This window comes from Rhinoderma darwinii, chromosome 6 (assembly GCF_050947455.1).
Source record: "Rhinoderma darwinii isolate aRhiDar2 chromosome 6, aRhiDar2.hap1, whole genome shotgun sequence".
Lineage (NCBI taxonomy): Eukaryota > Metazoa > Chordata > Amphibia > Anura > Rhinodermatidae > Rhinoderma > Rhinoderma darwinii.
In genome coordinates, this window is record NC_134692.1 from 54,675,244 (window position 1) to 54,693,833 (window position 18,590).

Sequence of the window (18,590 nt, forward strand, 5' to 3'; positions counted from 1 at the left end):
AGTTAACCAGTTCAACTTAGATGAGCAAGTGACAGGTCTCCTTTAACACCTGTCCCGTCAAGTTTTCTGTTTCGAGGCATGGGGAAAATCTAGCAAAGAAGTGGCGGCTGGAGGCTCCATCCTCAGCAGACCTCTAGGAAATGGGGGCCCTGGGCAATTTGCTCCCACTCTCCCAGATTAATGAATATTTACATCGCTCGCAGATTTACATATTTAAAAATTCTTTTCTGCATCCAAAAACAATTTGTTTTTCATTACATTAGTATGTCAGTCATATATAGTTTCTACAAACACTGCTGTCTTGTAACATTTTTTTTATTTCTCTAATTTGACATCCCAGTGAATTGCAGAATTTTAGCAAATCATTTCGTTAACGTCCTGTGCTGTAAAGTCATAGGGGGAGATTTTTCAAAATCAGTGACAAAGAAACGTGGATGTATTGCTCTTAGCAACCAATCAAATTGCAGCTTTCATTCTCCAAAAGGCCTCTTGAAAATGAGTGCTGCAATCTGACTGGTTGCCATGGCACACTGCTCTACTTTTTCCTAGCAAATATTGACTATGGTAAAACTTTACCAGAACTAGTGAGTGCAATAATGACAAAGATCAGCCGTTACTAAGCTGAATATTAGTGCACATTGGAACGCAGTGACTCAGACTTTTTCTTGTTTTTATTTTTGCTTTACCAATGACTTATCTACATTCTTATCAATGAACTATAAAGAAGTCATATAAACATTCTGTTACCAATTGTAAAATAAGTGATGATTACGAATGACAATTCTACAATTGTGATCAAGAAATACTGAAAATGATGACGGCTCTTGAAAACATTTCTGGAGAAACTCAATTGTAAATTTGCAGCAATACTTGAGGAATGTGAAGATCCCTTGTATAAATAAAACCTTTTCTTGTAAGATGTGATCAAACTACAATTCTGATAACTTGGGTGGGATGGGAACTTCATTAAAAGCACTTTAAGTAGTTTGTTAATCTCCTGCAGAGTTCAAAAATTATTCTCTTGTATTGGAGTTCAAGGCTCCACAGCAACGATCCTTTCATGTCATACGTCATCCCGTCTCTTGTCACGCATTGAAAAGTTCATTGTCTGAGTGGCTGGTGGCACCAAAGCTTGCGAGCGGGTCAAGATCTGCAAACATGTTTAACCACGCTGACATGTCTGAATTTCCTGCCTTTGGGTCTGTAAGAAACACAATAAAAATAAACCAACTATGGGAAATAGTGCAAGCAGCAGGAAACCAGCAATTGTTTGTCTGTCTAGAACTGGTCTCCATCCTCAGATAGGGTTAAAGAGGCTCTGTCACCATATTATAAGTGGCCTATCTTCTACATAATATGATCGGCGCTGTAATGTAGATTACAGCAGTGTTTTTTTTATTTAGAAAAACTATCATTTTTGACAGTTATGACCTATTTTAGCTTTATGCTAATGATTTTTCAGCGTCATACACTTCTCTCCATTCATTTACACAGCACATAGTGATCTTACTAGATCACTATGTGCAGCCGCATACTCCCATATTAACATTACTCAAGTGTCCTGACAGTGATTAGACATTGCCTCCAGCCACGACGTGATGTCTATTCAGAATCTTGACACTTCGGTAACGTTTGTGTGAGATTTACAGCACATCAAGCGTAATATAGTTTTAAATGACCGTTTACAGAGTAATCTCGGGAGATTACGCTGGCTGTGCTGTAAATCAACCACAAATGGTACCGAAGTGTCAGGATTCTGAATAGACATCACGTCCTGGCTGGTAGAGATGTGTATTCACTGTCCGGACACTTGAGTAACGTTAATGTGTGTGTGTATGTGGCTGCACATAGTGATCTAGCTAGATCACTATGTGCTGTGTAAATGAATGGAAAGAAGTGTATGACGCTGATTGGTCAGCGTCACACACTTCTCTCCACAACGCCCACTTGGTCAAAAAGTAAAACACTGCCAGTTGTCCATTAAGAAACCCATTAGCATAAAGCTAATATAGGTCATAACTGTCAAAAATGATCGTTTTTCTAAATAAAAAATACTGCTGTAATCTACATTACAGCGCCGATCACATTATGTACAAGATAGGCCACTTATAATGTGGTGACAGAGCCTCTGTAAAATGGTCATGTATCCACTGCTGCCGATGAGTCTACCATTGTCCGACTCATTTGTCAGATTAATTCGCCATTTGCTTCACTAACTGTTCACGTTTCCATTCATACCCCAACAGTTCACCAGTAATTGAAAAATACTAGATGGCTGACAAAGCAATATATATCTAGAACAAGGTCACTACAATATAGTTACAACTATAATAAAATACCGTACATGTCCAGGTTTGTAGAAAGTGGAGTTAGCATGAAGTAATCTCATATTTCTACCTTGTCCTACTGAGATGAATATTGAGTCTATGGTTACCTGCATGCCTTACACTAATCTGTGAAATTATTAGTTTATTTATATGTTTTAGGACTAATGTACATAGGGGTTGTACAGAGCCCAAGATGGCACCCATAGCAGTCACTGTTGCAATAGGGCACCAGTTTGCCTATGATTTCATATGACAAAAAAATAAATTGTGCCATGCTCCATCAGATGGCGTATTATGGAGGTACATATTCTCCCTCCAAGAAGCATTGCTTTAAGGGAAGAACATCTCTGTATAGTGCTTTTGTATGGCACTATATAAGGCCCTTTGCACACAACCGTAGCTATCGTTTGTAATTACGGACCCATTAATTTCCATGGCTGACTGACATCTTCTTGTATATTTACTGAAAGGTGTCAGTGCCGTAGAAACCTTCCTATTTTTTATTTTACGGACCGTGCTCCCATGCTTTATAATGGCCCACAAATGCGGACGTCAGTGCCCGTAATCACAGACTGATTATGGGCACGGTCGTGTGCATGGGGCATTAGAGTGCCTATGGCACCATAGTACAAAGCCGTTGGGACTTAGTGTGCCACAGTAAGGCCGGGTTCCCACGTAGCGTAAACGCTGCAGAGTTTCCACAACAGAATTCTGTATGGAAATTCCACAGCATTAACAGTAGCAGCAAAGTAGATGAGATTCAGAAAATCTTATGCCTACACTGTGGGAAAAAACGCAGCGTAAACGTTAATAAATTGACCTGCGGTGCAGAATTTAATTCCTCAGCATGCAATATATGCTGCGTTTTCGTTGCTTTTCAAAACCTACAACAAAAAGCCAATTGTTGCGACTTTTGCAGCGGAATCGCAGTGATTTCGCAACATAAAAACGCAACTCAGGAAAAAAAAAACATACTTACCCAGAAATCTCTCCTCCTTCCTGCAGTCCGGCCTCCTGGGATGATGTTGCATCCCATGTTACCACTGCAGCCAATCACAGGCTGCAGCATCACATGGCCTGCAACGTTATCCAGGGAGGCCAGACTACAAGCAGAGAAGAGGGAGAGGTAAGTATGAACGCCTTTTTTGTGCGGTTTTTCAGACAGAAGGTGCTGCGGGTTCCATGTCGGATACGCTACACAGTCTTTACACTGTGTATCCGACCCGTGGGAACCCGGCCTAAAGGCTCTGCCATATGAATGAGGCTTTACATGTTATAACATATGTTTTATGTATAGTAGTTCAAAAGTGTCTAAACACCCTTAGGCCTAATTCAGACGACCGTGGTATAGGTCCATGTGACGGCCGTTAAAACAACGGCCGTCACACGGACGCATGTATTTCAATGGGGCCTTTCACACGACTTGTTTCTACGGGCCTTGTGAAGGGTCTATTAAAATAGAACATTTCCTATTTTCTTCTGTTTTCATGGATCCCTCGATGGACTCAAGTTTATGGGAATCTGTGAAAATGGGACCCGCACGGGTGCAACTCGGTCGTGAAAAACTGCCGTTTTCACATCCGAGTTTGCACTCGTTCGTGTGAATCTGGCCTGAGTGAACAACCAACATAATTCAAGTTAAATAAAAATTTAAAAAAAAGTTGCATGAGTATGTTCCCTTTTAATTAATATTTATGTTTAATCATTTGTTTTTATTACTGTAGTAAGGCTGGGTTTTGGCAGTTGTGGTCAAAATGCGTTTTGTTTTTTTTACAGCGACGTGTGAACCCAGTCTGTCTTTCATCAGTGTCTTTAAATTTGGAGTTAGCAATTCTATCTTATTCCTTTTTTAGCAAAGAAGTTCAAGCTCAATTTAATTGGTACTGTCTGTGGAAGGTAGACTTGATTAACTGAGTTTTCTGGTAAACATAAAGATCATGTAATCTAAACCTGAACTCACTATGGGCTTGAGCGCCAGGAGTTTTCTGTGGAGAACAGTCAGACTTACTGCCCTCTGAAGTCAAACCTGGGATTTTCCAGCCTAAACAAAGGAAAAAATCAAAATGAAAAAGTGCACCAACCTAACATTATAAGCCACATGGATCTAAAACCACACACTCTTCCTAAATCACTTGAGACCCCAGGCCTCCTCTTTAAGGCTGGGTACACACGTTGCGGTCAAAAATTGTTAAAACGGCAGGGTTTTTTCGCAGCAAAAAAAACCAAACAAATAACGCATTTTGATTGCGACGTGCGACTCCAGCCTTAATCTGGAAGTAATTTATAGTTATTTTGTTTATCTGCACAACATCTCCAGTATTAATTATCTGTTATAGCAACTTCCCTTTGAAAACAAGTTGGGGGACCAAGCCCATGGAACCCCACTGAAGTCATCTTCTGACAAGATGACTTTAGAGGTTAACTACACGTTCAAACTTTTAATATGTCAGAGACACATCAAAAGCTTGGATCAGTCGGGAGCCGTGTGCTGAGAAACTGTTTTTTGATGCAGTATAAAATTGCCAGAAAAATTGTGTGTGTGTAAAGGAGGCCTTAAAGGGTTATTCCCTCCAGAGTTATTTTCTTCCACCTAGCTTTAACAATAGAAAACTGAACAGATGACATAGTTAGGTTAAGTTTTTGTACACCCACAACTGCTTCTATTCTTCTTGATTCGCTGCTGCAAGCGGGAGTAAAAGTGGGCGGTACTAGCTTGATGTCAATCAAGCAGCGCTGCCTTCTCCGTTCACGCTCTCGATCCTGCTAGATACTCTAGCCATGGTAAACCCTGTTGTCTGCTTGCCTAAACCAGGCATGGTAAGCATGGTCGAGACGATTCCCCCCCCCTTACGCAATCTTTGCTTATCCCCCGTGCCAAACCCCCCCCCTCCCCCGTTCTAAAGTCTACACGGTCATCTCTATATTTACATAAGTGTCTTTAGAGCAAACACAGTTTAGGCTTCATTCACATCTGCGTCAGGGCTCCGTTCTGATGTTCCGTCGGAACGGAGCCCCGAGTGACAAACGGTTTCCGTTTCGTTGTGCAAGGGTTCCGTCGTTTAGACCGAATGAATAGCGCAGTCGACTACGGTATTTATTCCATTAAAACGATGGAATCCTTAAACAACGGTGACAAATGGACGCCATTTGCATCGGATCAGTCACCATTGAAATCAATGGTGATGGAAACGGAAACCTATGGTTTCCATTTGTGTCAGTCAGGGCTCTGTTCCGATGGAAAGCTCAGACGGAACAGAGCCCTGACGCAGATGTGAACGAAGCCTTAGGGTATGTTCACACACTAAACAAAAAACGGCTGTAAAATACGGAGCTGTTTTATGCATCAAGCTTTTTTTGATGCGTTTTTTAAGGCCGTTTTTGGAGCTGTTTTTCTATTGAGACAATGAAAAACGGCTCCAAAAACAGCTAAAGAAGTGACATGCACTTATCTTTTACGGTGACTTTTTTTTAAATGCCGTTTTTCCCATTGAAATCAACGGGCAGATGTTTGCAGGCGTTCAACCCCCATATTTTCAGCCGTTTTTCATGCCGTTTACAGCCCGAAAATACGGCTGAAAATAGGCAGTGTGAACATACCCTAACAAGCCCTAAAAAAAGGCTCCAGGGCTACTGAAAATGTCCTGGAGCCGTCTATAGATAGTAATACAGCTAAAGAGAGGTGGCTGGGCCAAGAGCTACTGTGCATGTGCCGGAAGGCGTGCTCCCAATGCCCTTGCTATCCTTTACATTAGAGGAAGGGGAAACCAGTGCGCAAACTCGGCCACCACTGCAGGACCGCAAAGGTGGCCACAACCTTAGGCGACAAGCAAAAAAACAAAGAGGGGGACTCGCTATGTTGCTAGAGGAATATGTAGCGAACGCTACATTTTAAAAATGAAGGTATTTACTAAAGTGGTTAACTATAGGTTACATCCAATTTAAAATATGATTATGTAAATTGGAATACCCCTTTATGTCAGAAGATTTGATCGGTTGGGGTCCGAGTGCTAGCCGCCTTGTTTCTAATCGGCTTTTCTCGGAAAGCCGAGCAATTGGCGTATGGGCTCATAGACTTTCTATTGAGCCTAAACACCAATTGCTCGGCTTTCAGGGAAAAGCCAATCAGAAACTAAGCGGCTCAGCGCTCACTTGAGCACTTCTGCCGCTGTCAGAAGTTTTTTGAAAATGTAGTTACCCTTTAAACTTTTGATGTAAGGGTAGAGGACACAGATCAGCTTTCTGATGACTATCACTGTAGCTGCATCCCAGGTGTCATTTGTCAACAACATATTGTAAACAGAGCAGTGGGGGAGGGCTCCTGCTGCAGCTAGATGCCTTACAGTCAGAGACAGGTCTGATCTGAGTTTGTGAGAAGGTGAAATGAATGATCTCCTGGGACAAATATAGACAATCATATTTCTGATTGAAATTCAATATAATGACAGCATTATAAATGCCAGAGTGCATCATGTTCACTTACTGCTAAGTCCCCCTACAGATTGAAGTCCCATGTCAAGCAGCTGTGAAGGAAGATATCCAGACAAACCCTCTGAATGGTTTGTCCACGGGTTGTCCTCTTGTGATTCACCAAACTCAAAAATATCATGTGAAAACGCTGGAGACATAGGGGGCTGCAAACTTAGAAAGGAGAACTCCTGATCAAAATCATCCCCTTCTATGTTGTCCAATAGTAATTGCTCTGGTTCTAGAAATAAAACAAACCATGTTATTGTATGGCAACTATAGATGAAGAGGTTAAAATTAATAGTTTACACTAACCATATGCAATAATGAGGAGGGGTAGAATAAGCAGCTGTGGTGCCAAGGCAGAACAAAAGACCCCAAAACATTTTGCCCTATGTTTTAAGCAATTTGTTTTCCTAAAATAGGCATGCAGATATAATAAACACAGTAATCCTTTTCAGCCACTTGTGTAAATATATTTGTAAGGGACAGTTCACATCAGTGTCGGCCTTCCGTTCATGGGTTTCGTTAGACCTTTCTGTCGGGGGAACCGATGAACGGAAAGCCAAACGCAAACCATAGCTTCCGTTTGCATTACCATTGATTTCAATGGTAATGCTTCCGTTGCAATTGGTTTCCGTTTTGTTTTTTTTAGTGGAAACAATAGCGAAGTCGGCTACACTACTGTTTCAGCGAAAAAACCTGAAGCCTTAGGCCTCATTCACACGGCAGGGTTTCCCGGCCGGGTGCCGGCCGTTCATAAATCGGCCGGCACCCGGCTGCATTAGGAATAATAGACCCCTAATGGGGCTATTCACACGACCGATTTTTTGACGGCCGGAAAATCCGGCCGTCAAAAAATAGGACATGCTCTATCTTTGCCCGGACACCCGGCCGCCCGGCTCCCATAGAAGTCTATGGGGCCGGGTATTACACGGCCATCACCGGAATGTGTTCCGAGTGATGGCCGGGTTTCCCGGCGCTTGCGCTCTATCTCCTCCTCCTCACAGCGCAGAGTGCATGTGAGGAGGAGGAGGAGTTGATGCCATTCTGACGAATGGCATCGCTGTACACTGTGTTGCAGGGCCGGGGTGTACAGCAGGTGGAGGGAGCGCTGCGCTGGCTCCCTTCCCCTGCTTGTTAAAAGCACCCTGGCTCGGCGACACCTTCGATGGCGCCGCTAGTAGTAGTAGCAGCAGCTGCTGCGGCTGCTACTACTGTAGCGACGCCACTATAGCAGAGCGGGGAGGTATCTCCCCGCTCTGCTATGTGCTAGCCGCACTTTAGCTCCTTGAAGGAGCGGAATCCCCGTGTTTTCGGGGATTCCGCTCCTGGACAGAGCGCTTGATGTCTCTGTCCATATCTGGGCAGTGACATCAGGGGAAACTCCTGAAGCGGAATCCCCGAACACATGGGGATTCCCCTTCAGGAGCTGCCGCTGATGTCACTGTCCGGATCTGCCCGGCCCGGCACGGATGCATAACTTTATGCAAACCGGCCGGGCAAAATGGCCGATTTTACCGGCCGACACTCGGGCTCGGGAACGACCCGGTCGTGTGAATCCCGCCTTACGGGACAGAAACCAGTTAGCATTACCATTGAAATCAGTGGTAATGCAAACGGTAGCTATGGTTTCTGTTTGGCTTTCCATTCATCGGTTCCTACGACGGAAAGGTCTAACGAAACCCATGAACGGAAGGTCGACGCTGATGTGAACAGGCCCTTATGGATATATATTTAGTCAATCTTTATTTATTGCATGGTTGTAACGGGTTTTACAGGTTAGCCTACATACATATTAGACCTTATGCACATAACTGTGTAAGGGATCGATACAGGATAAACACATTTGCGCAGACTGAGGAGCAACTCTATAAATAAAAACTCTGCATCGTGACTTACAAGTAATGGTAGCACATAATGATCGCCATCTTTGCTTCTCTTTTTGGGTTTATTTAATATAAACTATAATAAGTGATCATTTATTGTAACATGGAATTACCTTTGACATAAAGCATGGATCCCTCACCCAAAAAGAAAGGAGTTGGGAAAATCTCGCCATATCTATCATCATCTTTCTCTCCTCCCTCTCCCGGACAACATCACTGCAACTTTCAGACCTGGGGTATCCAGAAATCCTAGGTAAGGTCCCCAGCTTCGTTCAAAACGTTCCCTTGCATCTAGTTATTTGTTTCAATCTTCACTCCACATAAGGTATCATTGATACTATCCTTTAGGGCAGGGGTCCTCAACTGGCGGACCGTGGACGCCAAGTGTCAGGACCACTGGCATCGCTAGCACCAGGCATTCGTTTTTGGCCTGATGTCCCAGGCAATTGCCACATTCAATTGTATCTGTGTCCTCAGGACGCAGATACAATATGCTATGGCAGAGCAGGGCGCTATCAGCTCTCTGCTCCACCATTCACTACGTTACAGGCGATGTTAGGCCTGCAGCCTAGAAGACGCTCGGATAGGATCCCTGCGCAGGCCGGCGCAATGACAATATGCAAGGGTCCCGTCTTGATGTCTCATAGGCTGCAGGCTTAACGTGGCTGTCAAGGCCTGCTGTGCAGCTCCATTTGTTTTAGGAACTGGGCTAGGTGAGTACAAGTTTGTTTTATTTGTTTGGGGGGCACGATCTACAGGGGGCAGTGTGTGTGGCACTATGCAGGGGGGGACACACTATCTACAAGGTGTCTTTGATTAGGGCCACCAGATATAACTTTGCTTGGGGCCCCATAAATGCCAAATCTGCCACTGAGGGTAAGTACAAGGATACGGATACTGCTGGGACCCTGTATCTAAGCCTATCATGTGTGATACTGCCTACTGGAGCCATGTATTCAAGCCTATCATGTGTGATACTGTCTGATGAGCCGCTGTATCTAAGCCTATGGTGTGAATGGAAGACACCCCCCTTTGTGCCTTATTTTAAAGGGCTGCTGAAAGAGAAGATATGCCAGTTTTCCCACTAAAACAATAAATCTGGATGTAAATAGTTCAACAAAGTTTTAAAAAAATTAGCAAGACAACATCTTTACAACTCGTGTTCAGCTCGGACCTTCAACTTACGACAGACCCCGGTAAGTGGACCTTTGCTAAGAGTACCCCTGCTTTAGGGTATGTTTACATGAGTCGTTTTTTGTTGTGGTTTTTACTGAAATTTTCGTAATCAGTTTTTACAAAAACAACTCATGTAAGCATACCCTTATTAGGGTATGTTCACACAACCTATTTTCAGGTGTAATTCGGTCGTTTTACGCCTCGAAATACGCCTGAAAGGACGGCTCCATTACGCCTGCAAACATCTGGCCATTGCTTGCAACGGGTTTTACAGTGTTCTGTTCAGACGAGGTGTAATTTTACGCGTCGCTGTCAAAAGACGGCGCGTAAAAAGGCGCCCGTGTCAAAGAAGTGCATGTCACTTCTTTGGTCGTTTTTGGAGCCATTTTTCATTGACTCCATTGAAAAACAGCTCCGATAACATCCGTAATGGACGCCGCGAAAAACGCGAGTACATGCAAAAACGTCTGAAATTCAGGAGCTGTTTTCGCCTGAAAACAGCTCTGTAATTTCAGACGTATTTTGCGTTTGCGTGTGAACATACCCTTACTTCCATAAAGAATTTACTACTCTATACTTTAAGCTAAATGAACCTCTGCTGCCATCAACATCTGTTGCGTTACTTTATGAGAATCTATAGATTTCCATGTAACGCTCTCCGCAAACAAATAACTGAATAACCATTAAAGGGATTTTCCCCTCAGAGACATTCATGATATATCCACAGTATATGTTATAAATGTCACATAGATGTGGGTCCCACCTCTGGGACCCGCACCTATCTCTAGAACCTGGCCCCCTAAATCCCATTCTAGCTTTTTGTGCTCACGCTGCCTCCTGGCCACTTACTAATTACATTGTCGGGAGTTACGGAAAGAGCGTAACTCGCTGAGCTACGCTGTTTCCGTAACTCCCATAGAACTGAAACAGCGTAGCTGACATGCTACGCTGCTTCTGTAACGGCCATTCACTACTATGGGAGTTAGCTTAGCGAGTTACAATGTTTATGTAACTCCCGACCATGTAATCAGGAAGCGGCCATGAGTCAGCGTGAGCACAAAAACCTAGAACAGAGTTTAGGGGGTCCCGTTCTAGAGATAGGTGCGGGTCCCAGAGGTGGGACCCACATCTATCTGACATCCTGTGGATAGGTCATAAATGTCCCTCATGGGAAAACCCCTTTAAAGCATTCCTCCAATGAAAACATAAAATAAAAAATCCTCTCCACTGTAGAGACTGTTTGCTTGGAATAGTGCAGAGGCTGCTGTAATCACATGACTTCGGTAACTAGCAAGTTCCCTCTACATTCACACTGAGACGGAGAGAGAGAGAGAGAGAGAGTTCTTTCAATTCCCTGCTTGGGTTAGATATTCAAGTGATTTTAGCTATATCTCTCTTATATTTCTGCTGTCTGTCTCTCGCAGGGAGGAGGTAAAGGGCTGCAGTAATTCAAGTCTCCTACTTTGCCCTATTAAAACTTACAAAATATGCAGCCTGCAAGTAAATGAAGAAACCGAAGAGAAAAAAAAGCACTAAGTGTAGATCAGAAACTTAGAGTATGCATTTCAGTGTATAATTCAAGAGGTTTTTAAGTGAATCACTGAAGGTAAACTGTTGCTGTTAATCAACACTCAAAAACTCTTGTAAGTAAACCAGCAGCAATCTCCCAAAAGCTCCACCACATATGGGATAGAGCTCTTTCATCCCAGCAACCTCACTCCCTTATTAAATTCTGTTCAATCCAACTGATATTGAATATGCCCGATCTAGTAATCTGCATCTTACGTAAGGAACGGGCAAAGCCAATTCACTGAATAAACTTCAAAGTGAAACTGCAATTTTGTGTAATTTAAATAAAACAAAAACACAAAATGTGGTGAAAGCAATATGGCCAGACCAGGCTTTGGTTACACTGGCTTCTCATATTCCCATGCCTGCAATCGGTCTGGTGCTTCATTTAATAGAGGTAATAATGCTTGAATTAGTCACAGGCATGCCGGAGAATAGGCTTAAGCACTTACTGTGAAAACACAGGCATTATTAGACAAAGCGGAGTTAGCAAATTTTTTGTAATTTACAAGTGAAGAATAACAATTGGTCTGGTAGAAATGATATAGGATGATTGGAGGAACATACACAATATATCCTTAGGGTTCACAAATGATACTCATAATGGAGGGTCTTCTCTAGTTACCCACAGCCTGGCTCTATAGAATAATTGTATCAATAAATTATTTTAATAATAAACAATACTAATCTCAATACAAACATATGGTTGCCAGACACATGGCACTGCAGGGTATAAAGCATCCTAGATGGATGGTGCTGTGCCCAAGCTGCTCTGCCTGACAATAACCAACCGCAGGACCTAAAACCCGTCCGGAATACAGCCGTGTGAGATAGGCCTTATCTTTTATTTATCGATATAGAATATTTAGAGTAGGGTATTGCTAAAGGTTGTAATGGTTTAGAAAGTTGGCACATACATAAATGTTTTGAAATGTTTCATAATCTTCAATGAATTCTTTACATTTAATGACTTTTCAAACAACCGAAGAACTATATATTGATTTTCATCATTGTGATTCTTAGGGTATGTGCACACACACTAATTACGTCCGTAATTGACGGACGTATTTCGGCCGCAAGTCCCGGACCGAACACAGTGAAGGGAGCCGGGCTCCTAGCATCATACTTATGTACGATGCTAGAAGTCCCTGCCTCGCTGCAGGACAACTGTCCCGTACTGTAAACATGATTATACTACGGGACAGTTGTCCTGCAGCAAGGCAGGGACTCCTAGCGTCGTACATAAGTATGATGCTAGGAGCCCGGCTCCTTGCACTGTGTTCTGTCCGGGACTTGCGGCCGAAATACGTCCGTCAAATACGGACGTAATTAGTGTGTGTGCACATACCCTTATAGCCGGACAAGGAGCATCATTATTACCTAGCCACGGCTCACGCTAGGCAGCAATGCTGCACCTTTAAATGTGAAAGTTGATATGGGCGGTGGCATGATCAATCTAGATTACCGATAACCAATGGTTTTATCCCTAACTGTAGATCTGTTCCTGTATTTACACTGTTCCAAGCCCAAAAAAAAGGCACTTGTCTGGCGCAACCCCTATTCAAAGTCCTAGTCACGCATGTGGTGAACAAAAACTTTTATTTCAGTATCATATAGACCAGGGGTCTCAAGCACGCGGCCCGCATGCGGCCCCTGGGGCTGTCATCTGCGGCCCGCGGGACACAGAGCCGCTAGTATCGGCTCTGCTCCGAGACTCTGGAATTCCCTGACATCGCTGTCCACATATGAACAGCGATGTCTGGGGCTTCCCCAGAGCCGGAGTCCCGAGCAGAGCGCTGGTGTCGGCTCTGCTCCGGGACTCTGTGGAATTCCCTGACATCGCTGTCCACATATGAACAGCGATGTCTAGGGCTTCCCCAGAGCCGGAGTCTCGGGCAGAGCGCTAGTACAGGCTCTGCTCCGTGACTCTGTGGAATTCCCTGACATCGCTGCCCATATATGGACAGTGTGTCAGGGTCTTGCCCAGAGCGGAGCAGAGCGCTGGCGTCGGCTCTGCTCCGGGACTCTGTGGAATTCCCTGACATCGCTGTCCACATATGAACAGCGATGTCTGGGGCTTCCCCAGAGCCGGAGTCCCGGGCAGAGCGCTAGTACAGGCTCTGCTCCGGGACTCTGTGGAATTCCCTGACATCGCTGCCCATATATGGACAGTGTGTCAGGGTCTTCCCCAGAGCGGAGTCCCGGGCAGAGCGCTATTATCGGCTCTGCTCCGGGACTCTGGGGAAGCCTCTGACATCGCTGTCCATACATCGACAATGATGTCAGGGGCTTCCCCAGAGCAGGAGTCCCAGTGATGTCAGGAGCACAGCTGGAGTCCCAGGAAGAGCCTACTAGCGCTCTGCCTGGGACTCCAGCTCTGGGCAAGCCCCTGACATCACTGGGGCAGCCTCTACAGAGGGCACTGTGGCAGCCTCTACAGAGGGCACTGGGGCAGCCTCTACAGAGGGCACTGGGGCAGCCTCTACAGAGGGCACTGTGGCAGCCTCTACAGAGGGCACTGTGGCGTTATCTACAAGTGGGTGTGTGACAGTATCTGAAGAGGACACTGGCATTATCTAGGGGTGTGTGGCCTTATCTACAGAGGGCACTGTGGCCTTATCTAGGGGTGTGTTGCATTATCCACAGAGGGCACTGCGGCAGCATCCACAGAGGGCACTGCGGCAGCATCCACAGAGGGCACTGCGGCAGCATCCACAGAGGGCACTGCGGCACTATCTAAAAAGGGGCTGCCCAATCTTGACATGTGTGCTAACTGAGCCGCCGGACTGCGTTTGGCGACACTTAAACTAAGCTGGATTGTTGAAATAAGCACGTGGAGAAATATCTCAAATTTGAAACCTAGCGCTATTATTATAGTAATGTAGTATTATTATTCTAGTAATATAGTATTATAGTAGTTCAAATAACTAATTGATTAACAATAATTTTGTATTGTATCAAATTTGAAAGTAATACGGCCCGTCAACTTCCCATTTTTTCTATATGCGGCCCACTTACCCGGCCGAGTTTGAGACCCCTGATATAGACAATGCGTTTCAGGCTACAGGGGACATATCTTTATTTCTGACCCAATGAAGGGGTCCCCTGTACACCAAAACACGTTGTCTATATGATACGGATATAAACGTTTTTGTTCACCACATGAGTGACTAGGACTTTGAATAGGGGTTGCGCCAGGCGAGTAACTTTTTTTCCAGCTCAGAACAGGTATCCTGGCTGGTCATATCTTGGATTGCTTGCAGACCCCCAGCGGAGTGGGCACCGTTCACAGAGCGGATTATGACAACGGCAGCAGCACTATACCAATACAAACCTAAATATAGTGTTGTGCCTACATATAAGCACAACGCGACAAGGTGAGCCTCAACAACTGTTATCACAATTTTCATGTGGTGAACGTACTCACCCTTTGTAGCGCCCTTCTTTTTTTTTATTCGGCTCATAATCTACACTGAATTTACATTGGGCATTGTTGCAATAATGTAAATGGGCCTTCATTCTTACGGGGGGGGGGGGGGGGTTGGATTTCCGCTACAGAGTTAGTGCGGCTTTTCAATGAGGAATCTACCCTGAAAATCTGCACCAAGCCTGAGCGACTTCTTACATTGACGGTTTTATCATGCCAAGAGAATGTAATGCAAATTTGGTAAATGTCGATTCCGCTCTGAATATTCTACTCAGCAACATGTACCCAGTCTGAACTAATATAATATATATTAAAGAGTGACTATACTTTCGGAAAACTTTTAACATAGATCTGATACGTCTCTATGACATATCAGAAGTTTTGATTGGTTGGGGTCCGGGTGCTGAGACCTCCATGATCAATGAAATGAATTTGCATAAACGCTCAGCGGAATGCTCTGCTCCTTGGGCTGTGATTGGTGCTCCTCATTAGGCTGAATGGTAGCTCATGGACGTTCTATGTGAGCCGTCCTCAGTTACTCTTCAAGTAATTATGAAAAGGTATTTTTAATTTTTTCCACACGCTTCTCTTTATTCCACATAGACTTGCTGCTATAGTTTGATAACAATACAGTGTATCTATGAACTCATACAGTATTGTTGACAGCTGATAATACACTTACCTTTCTGAGTATTATTCTTTTCCGGATCCGCCATGTCAAATAGGTTGCTGTTCATATTATCTGTAGGAGCAGATTTATTAGAGGACAGTACAGTAGATGTAAGAACAACATGAGAATCCCTAGATCAATGTCCCATCTCCAAAAATCTAGTAATATTTTATAAATAACTACATTTTTTAGGAAAAGCATCCAAGCCCTAATTAAACTTATTCAATAAATCAACCATCACAAAGACTCACTGCTCTTACAGCAGCGGTCACCAACCTTTTATAGCTTGTCAGCCACATTTCATTTTGAGTGATGGCTGGAGCCACATTTAAGTAAAAAATGTTAACATGTTAAACGTGGAGAAATATTTTCGGGTAACTATTGCAGTTTGAAATTTAACACACTGGTATTCCACCACCCAGATTGGCACTTTTCTGGGGATAGGATAGGTCTGTAATATTGTAGCAAGAGCATATGGATATAACTCAAGGTTCCTATGGTGAGCCACACAGCAGGAAGTTGCGAGGCACATGTGGCTCCCGAGCCACTGGTTAGGGACCAATGTCTTAGGCCTCATTCACACGGCAGGGTTTCCCGGCCGGGTGCCGGCCGTTCATAAATCGGCCGGCACCCGGCTGCATTAGGAATGATAGACCCCTAATGGGGCTATTCACACGACCGATTTTTTGACGGCCGGAAAATCCGGCCGTCAAAAAATAGGACATGCTCTATCTTTGCCCGGGCACCCGGCCGCCCGGCTCCCATACAAGTCTATGGGGCCGGGTATTACACGGCCATCACCGGAATGTGTTCCGAGTGATGGCCGGGTTTCCCGGCGCTTGCGCTCTATCTCCTCCTCCTCACAGCGCAGAGTGCATGTGAGGAGGAGGAGTTGATGCCATTCTGACGAATGGCATCGCTGTACACTGTGTTGCAGGGCCGGGGTGTACAGCAGGTGGAGGGAGCGCTGCGCTGGCTCCCTTCCCCTGCTTGTTAAAAGCACCCTGGCTCGGCGACACCTTCGATGGCGCCGCTAGTAGTAGTAGTAGCAGCAGCTGCTGCTGCTGCGGCTGCTACTACTGTAGCGACGCCACTATAGCAGAGCGGGGAGGTATCTCCCCGCTCTGCTATGTGCTAGCCGCACTTTAGCTCCTTGAAGGAGCGGAATCCCCGTGTTTTCGGGGATTCCGCTCCTGGACAGAGCGCTTGATGTCTCTGTCCATATCTGGGCAGTGACATCAGGGGAAACACCTGAAGCGGAATCCCCGAACACATGGGGATTCCCCTTCAGGAGCTGCCGCTGATGTCACTGTCCGGATCTGCCCGGCCCGGCACGGATGCATAACTTTATGCAAACCGGCCGGGCAAAATGGCCGATTTTACCGGCCGACACTCGGGCTCGGGAACGACCCGGTCGTGTGAATCCCGCCTTACAGTAATGAATCCTCATCTATAATGACGGTAAAAAACTACTGGAACTCCCAGCGACCCCTGCTCTAGAGCATGCCCCCCTTGTCATTATTTCAGGCCTAGGTGTAAAAAGATTAGAAAGGTGTCTATTGTCTATTCATATATTTTTACATTCTATGATACAATATTTAATTTTGTCAGGTGGTCTTTATGTCCTTCTTTCTGTGATTCTGTATGCAGAGATTGCCTTACAGACACTGCACATAATCTACACACAATAAATTATGTGTCCATTCCTGACTTAAAGGGCTAGTCCCACCACAACAACAAATCACCTATCCAGTGTGTTTGATCGCTGGAGTTCCACCACTGGGACCCCCACCGATCAAGAGAACGCGGGTCCAGAGTCCCCTTGATGAACGGAGCGGCAGGTCACGCATGCACGCTGCTACTCCTTTCATTTTCGGGACCCCCCCTTCTTTTAATCTGTGGGGGTCCCAGTGACACCTGTGGATAGGTGATAAATTGTTGTGGTGGGACAACCCCTTTTAAAGAAAACCTATCCAATTAGTCCTGCAGCCTACATCAGAAAGATGTGATGGTCAAAAGGGGTTTTCCGCTTGTTAGAATGGTTTCTTGACAATAAGCTGATAGCATAATGTTCCCCTGCTGGAACCCCTAGAAATCTGCTGTAATCCATGGGGAATCTTATCAGCAAGTGTACAATTTCCCTGTAGCGCCACCACAGGGGAAACTAAGAATTCACTCACCAGATATTTCTTCTGGGTTTAGTGTTTCTCCTTGTAATTTCAGCAGCCTAGCGATTAGAACATAAGGAAAAAAGAAAGAAAAATTATATCAAATTGATGTGGCCAAATTCCAGCAGAGTACTGGGGACCAAATACAAGATGTATCACATTGACATTGTTCTAAGACATTTCTAAATACTTAAAAGTAGAGAAATACCACAGCACAGAACCGCCAAAGTGGTGCACGCCTCTTCAGAACCCGGTCCAAGGTCCACAATATCGGACAGAAAAACGGACAAGGAGGCAGCACTTCCAAAACCATCCCCTAATTGGCAGAAATGCTCTCTTAGGTCTACTTTTTGGAGAAAAGGCTGAATGCTCACAGGGGTACTGGGTACGGTCTACAAATAGGTGTCTCTGGTTTGGTTAAGAACCAGAGTCATGTTTCAAGAATCTTTAACTCTTTCACTGTCAAGGTTGCATATAATACGCCATGACTTTAAACCCTTGCCGAAGCTAGAATATAAGTGCTAAAGCATAGATCTTATATGTTATATAAGCCCAGAATATTAGCTGTCAATTGTTTAAAGCTCTAGGGGTAATATGGAATGGTAGGAGGAGAAAGCTGGAAGTGAGAGCAGGAAGAAAGAGCCCAGGCTGTTAAGGTCGTCATCTCTCTCCCTGTACAGCGTTCCAGTGACCACAGTTGTGGATACAGGAACTATTCCTAATGAGAAGACAAGCAGTTACGAAGTTGACAAATGACCTTATTAGGCATAGGGGTGATTAAAGGTGTATTCACATTGTGCGTTTTTGCCATGCGTCCGAAAATCGCACAGAAAAAGGCATGTGTTTTTACCACGATTTGCATTTTTCAGTGCGTTTTTTTGGACGCAAGACAAAAACTGG

The 18,590-nt window shown here is 44.6% G+C and overlaps 1 protein-coding gene across 7 annotated transcripts in view; it reads right to left on the reverse strand.

The window, feature by feature from the left end:
• Positions 1-304: 304 nt before the first annotated feature.
• The window catches only part of ICA1L (islet cell autoantigen 1 like), a 38,068-nt gene continuing 19,782 nt past the window's right edge, over positions 305-18,590 (reverse strand). For 5 of the 7 annotated variants that reach the window (XM_075829758.1, XM_075829752.1, XM_075829755.1 and 2 more), the window contains 5 exons: positions 17,703-17,749; positions 15,535-15,630; positions 6,808-7,032; positions 4,288-4,368; positions 305-1,201 (listed from right to left, as the gene is read on the reverse strand). In XM_075829758.1, coding sequence (XP_075685873.1) covers positions 1,086-1,201; positions 4,288-4,368; positions 6,808-7,032; positions 15,535-15,630; positions 17,703-17,749 — 565 coding nt within the window. In that variant the 3' untranslated portion in view covers positions 305-1,085. The remainder of the gene's footprint in view (positions 1,202-4,287; positions 4,369-6,807; positions 7,033-15,534; positions 15,631-17,702; positions 17,750-18,590) is intronic. The other 2 variants (XM_075829754.1, XM_075829759.1) reach the window with 2 other exon arrangements.